At 47.9% G+C, this 5,329-nt stretch overlaps 2 protein-coding genes across 2 annotated transcripts in view; one reads left to right on the forward strand and one right to left on the reverse strand.

Annotated features, from left to right (window-relative positions):
• The window catches only part of Pmar_PMAR027333 (ATP-dependent RNA helicase, putative), a gene marked incomplete at its 3' end in the record, with an annotated part of 3,619 nt that extends 3,192 nt beyond the window's left edge, over nucleotides 1-427 (forward strand). Inside the window, exons 15-16 of the mRNA XM_002764324.1 lie at nucleotides 1-141; nucleotides 266-427. Of these exons, the coding sequence (XP_002764370.1) occupies nucleotides 1-141; nucleotides 266-427 (303 nt within the window). The remainder of the gene's footprint in view (nucleotides 142-265) is intronic.
• Nucleotides 428-3,576: 3,149 nt separating this feature from the next.
• Pmar_PMAR027334 (hypothetical protein) lies at nucleotides 3,577-4,782 on the reverse strand (the record flags this gene model as incomplete). The annotated part of the gene is made up of 2 exons (XM_002764325.1): nucleotides 3,577-4,311; nucleotides 4,357-4,782. 2 exons carry the CDS (start codon nucleotides 4,780-4,782, stop codon nucleotides 3,577-3,579), a joined length of 1,161 nt encoding a protein of 386 aa, XP_002764371.1.
• Nucleotides 4,783-5,329: the final 547 nt, after the last annotated feature.

A 5,329-nucleotide genomic window follows, 5' to 3' on the forward strand; every position in this document is an offset into this window, starting at 1 on the left:
GAGCTCAGATACTTCTTTAACGCGGCACGACTGAATAAGAATGGTTCGTACCGAACGGTGAAGAGTCCGCATACTGTTGAGATTCATCCGATGAGCGCCATGTTTAAGAAGGCCGCCCAGGTTGTTATATATAATGAACTGGTAAGTGTTAAAGTGACGGATCAAGTAGCCCGTTGGAAGATTTGAACTTGGGTTGTCTGTATAGCAGATCGGAATACTAACCGTTATGCCATTAGTATGGAAGGTTATGTGTCAATCTGACAAGGTACTGACTACAAAGGAGTTCATGCGTAACGTTATTCAAGTACTGCCTGAAGAGCTGATGGAGGCTAGCCCGGAGTATTACAAGGCTGAAGACTTTGGTGGGCAGAAGAACATCAAGGGAATCCCCAAGATGGCAAATGCCACTGCAGTGAGCCGGACATAACTCTCCAACTTCTCATCACTACAACGTACATATGTGTCTGCTACTATTGTTTTCCTTCTAACGAGACATGGTTCCTTTTGTGTTGATGGTCAATGAGCGTCGCTATTAGTGTAGTCTGAGGCAAGCGTTTAGAAAACTCGGCCACTTCTGCGTGTTTTGCTGAGAGAAGTGAACGACCTGAAAAGTCGGTTAGTTCTTTAACTGGTTTTGTTCACTTCTATTACAGATGATTGCGACGGTACTTTTTGTCTCGTCTGATGTGGAATGATCTAATCTTAATACCCTCGCCGAAGCATGGCGTGAATCGAGCTCTCCGTAGTTGGACTGTGTTAGGTCTGTCCAGGACCGGGACCCCGAGGCTCGACCATTATATCAAAGGGGCGTCCCTGCATACACCTCTACGACTGCCACATTAACCACTTTGTCGTCTATTTGTTGTGGAAGTCTGTCTGCTTCAATCTGTTCCCTCCTAGTAGGCTCCTACTAGCTATGGCTAATAGGAAGCTGTTATTTATACCTTGTTTATTCTCCCTCTCCTAAATAGTGACACTCTGGTCAGTTGTAAAAGTCAATGATAACGGGAGGTTAACTGGGAGGTCAATGATAACTGTGGTTTCGAAAAGCGCAATGAATGATCAACGTTCTCATTTTATTTCACTGTGATTTACAGTAGTCAGCCAATACTTTCTTGTCAAGAAGATCGCCGTGTTGTGTATGTGCACTACCATTACTATCACTACGCCTTGTCGTTGCTCCGTTCACTATGTTGGTTTTGTGAATTAATAACGGAGTTGGTGAGCAGAATGTCTATGGCGAAATCCCATGAGAGTCCCCTTCAGCGTCTCGCGGTATTTCGTGATTCGGTTCGTCATCGTCCGTTGAGCTCTCGTTGGATCTTTCTCTCTCGTTAGGTTGAGGGGTTGGTAGCTGAGTTCATACGAGGTTTCGAGAGCGGTTATGTCGATACAGTTGAGACCGAATTTCAGAGGTTTGACACTCATTGTCTTCGCCAGGATGAGTCCCCTCAGACTTTCCTGCCGACCTGAGATGCTACATCCTGGAGAGTTTTCCCTATCAGGGAATCAGCTTTACGGTGTAGATGGTGACCGACATTACCATTTTTGAGAGTCGCTGCTCGATCAGATCATCCGTCGCTTGATAGTAAATGTTGGACATCTCGATCTGTGCGTTGCGGATATGGAACGGGTTAGAGACATTGCCTCGACTAGGCTAGTGCAGGTACATCGTCGATCGAACTTTTTATTATTGGCTTGCTGTACTTGAACGCTTTGACCGTGTAGGGCTTCCTAGATATCACACTTTGACTTGAACTCTGATGTTGATAGGCTACCTCAAGAGCGGTGCCCTTCGAGGCTTCCTGGTCTGAATACGACCAGGGCCTGGAAAGTCGTTTTTCTTCCTCGTTGTCTGTTGGTACTTTGGGTATACTGTCCTCCTTGTTGTCAGGGGAGTGACCCGGGCAGTACCGGCCAGATAATGTGGAGTGAGTTCCTCGACTATATAATTGCTGCCCATGATGTATCGTGTCTTGAGCGGTCTTTCGAAGGCAACAACTATGTACTTCTTGTAGATATTGCACAAACAGCCGGAGTGCTCTCCGATCACACACGAATTTCGACCGTCTCAACTCAACGTTGTAGCTTCAGCGTAAGGAAGTTTTTCAGTGCACCGACTTTCACTCGGCATGCAGTTATGAACCGGTAGATGATAAAATGGTGTTCAACGGAGTACTGATCCATCCGGGCATATCCTCGAACTCGGAGAAACGACTCATTGTGCTGGAGGAAGGATCTCGTGACTATCTAGGTGGTCGGTCGATGGTCATAATTACCGTCAGGAGACTTCCATGTGCATTCCGCTACCACTGGGTTACGAGATACCCGTCTTTGCAATATCATATCCATGCAGAGCCATTCCAAGGAAGTAAGGGTGGTTCATCGACCGCTTTCGCCCTCCCTAGTGCACCTCATGAAAAAGGAACAGCCTCCTGTTGGTCATGACATCGACAGCCCTGATCGGTTACCATCAATGGAATAATCAGATTCTTGCGGCTTGTTCGCTGCTTTGGCCGCCTCATGACGACCAAACTGATTTCTATCCAATTCTCGTGACCAGCGGTCTGGACAAGACGTTAAGTTAGGCCGCTGAGTAGCTTTGCTAAACCAAGGCCACTGCTGCCTGGCAGATTCTGGGATGAAGACTTCAGTACAATAACGACATGGGAATTTCCCAAAATGTGTGTCGGCTCGCTATGCTGGGCAGCAAGAATACGCACTTTGTTCGGGACAGACTATTTTGCAGCATGCGTGTATCAGTGGAGGATCCCCTCGTTCCGTGAAGTGAGTCCCGAAGAAAGTGTTGAGAGGCCCATTGACCTGTGTGTGCAGTTACGTGCCATGGAGAGTCCTGCGATTCTGAAGCGAATTCATACCGATTCAGCGGGTCACAGCTCAAGTATCAACCACATGCTTTGGATCGACCACATAGAAACTGTCGTGACTGCAGGGATGGACAAGTAGGTGTATGAATATTGTAGTTGTGGACTGTGGCTCTCAGGAAGATTATCTTTTGGGACACTGTACAGTCTCGGACAGTGCACGAACTCCGTGACGCGCACCCCAAGGGTGTCGTGCATTTAGCATATAGCGACGCATTATGTGAGAAATAAGGGTGTCCTTAACATCAAGGACTTCGTGTAAGGACGTTGCGTAAAGTACCCGATGCAGGATTCGAACCTACGACCATCTGCTCCGTAGGCAGACATTCTATCCAGCTGACCTAGGCTGGGGGGAAAAAATCAGAAAAGGGAGGGGGAAAAGGAAAAAGGGGAAGAAAGGAAAAAAAGAAATGAAAAAAAGGGGGGAGGAAAAAATGAAAAGAAGGGAAAAGGAAAGCAGAGCCAGTTTAAGCAGCTACCCTGTATCCTAACAAAACGCAAGACTTCTCAGTGGGGTTTTGAAGATTTTATTAACAAAGAGCGAACTATTGCGCAGCCCATAAACTTAGCTCCGGAGTGAGCCTGAGCACCGACGTCATCGACTCCTTCGTGGACCCGAGTTCTTACCATGAATAGTGTTAGCTGGTCTGATTCGCTCTTATACACTGCATTTCCTTGCAACCACATTCGATTAGAAGGTCCGTTTAAACCTAGAGAAGAAGTCTTTGTCATGCTTCACGTGTGGAGTTACCTTAGCTATCCTCTCATTCCTCTCATCATTCCGTGCCTGCCGTTGATTCTGATATTGCTTCCGTTTCCACGCATTCTTGCGTAACTGCCGTTCTCGTTCCCGCATATCCTTTGCCTGCTTCAGCTCCCGGTACTTTTCTGGTGAATGCGTCGGTGCCACCGGACAATACCAAATTAATTTACCGCCAATCTCATCATCCTGGAACTTTTCGTGCAGAGGAAGCGTGGTGCTTTCTTTAGGATCTTGTAAAATACTTTCGGTCAGAAGATTGCAATATCCACACCGTTGCTTCTTCTCCGACCGAACACCGACCACCACCAGATCTTTCAATCTCTCGCTGGCCATCTCTTGGAGCTCTTTTTTTAAAGACGCATCTTTCGGTTTCATTGGGCATGCACCATAGCGTGAGCCGTCATCAGTATGTTGGTTGAAGCCTCTTACTTTCGGTAGCTTGCAGTGAGGACATATAATGTTCGTTGTACTCCTGCCAACTTGGTCCTCCTTATGTCCAATAACATCATTGTCAGTACCACAACATGGATCATCGACTCGCTCCATGGCATCGAGTACTTCTCTAGCGACGCTAGGTATCACTGGCGCGCCAAGTGCCTCCTGTGATATAGCCTCAATTAATTTATCATTCGCAACTTTGGGATCGTCGTCGATCGCTTCCACCTACAGGATTAAACATTGATTTCGGACCTAGTAACTACGACTTACGTCGAACCTCGGCTCGCCAAGATCGTCTGTCAACTCACCAACTGCAGTCACACAGGCACGAGGCCGCACAACCCACTCCTTAACCACATCCGCTTGAGTAACCGCCCTAGGGCCATTGGTAGGATGCTCCCCGACCAAGGGAACTGACGCGAAGGGAACGGAGGCTGGAGGCTTATTAATGTTATCTTGTTCGCTTGGCTTCAGTCGCTTATCAAGCTGGGTCATAATCTCCATGCTACCAATAGTTGGTGGTCTGCTAGACCTCGCGCGGTTAACCTCCTTGATATAGACGCGGATGTCCGAAAGGCTGATATCGTGCAAAGGTAGCGGCTGCGTGCCAGATGATGATGCGGTGTGGAGCTCATCGAGAATCTTCTTGTTATATGTTGCCCATATAGCTTCGGGTGACTCACCCATTTCACACATGATGTTTCCCACAGTAGAGCGCACGAGCGGGGTCCATTGGGCCAATCTTATGATGCACGGATCTGCACGAAGGCCACACCATCGCTTGTTTTTACCCCGACTAGTCCCTGACTTGAGTTTCTGCTGAAACTCTGCGTCTGTCTGCTCGCGACTTGGAGTGTCCGCTATACTTTCGGCATCAGAGGAGGTAGTTGAACAAGTATCGTCCTCTTTGCCATCGAGCCAGCTTGCCAGGGTACGCTCGTAAAGCTCTTTATCCAAGTGTTGCAAGTACGAGAAACCAAAGGTGATCTTCGTTTGCTCTGGAGCTAGGATTACTGTATCGCATAAGTCTTTCCTCCCCTCAGCTTCGGCTCCAGAAAGAGGGATCGGCAGCATATTTGAGCCAGTGAGATTAGCGCGCAGACGCCGATTGCTGAAGATGGCTCGCCAGTGCATCCGAATGGACATCAACTCGGGGCCTATCTTACTGATCATCGCGGCCTCTTTCACCCAAATCGAATGTCTATTCTCATTGGTACTACTTCCGCGACTAGCTCGATAGCCT

Source organism: Perkinsus marinus (genome assembly GCF_000006405.1).
Source record: "Perkinsus marinus ATCC 50983 genomic scaffold scf_1104296978910, whole genome shotgun sequence".
NCBI classification, from domain to species: Eukaryota; Perkinsozoa; order Perkinsida; family Perkinsidae; genus Perkinsus; species Perkinsus marinus.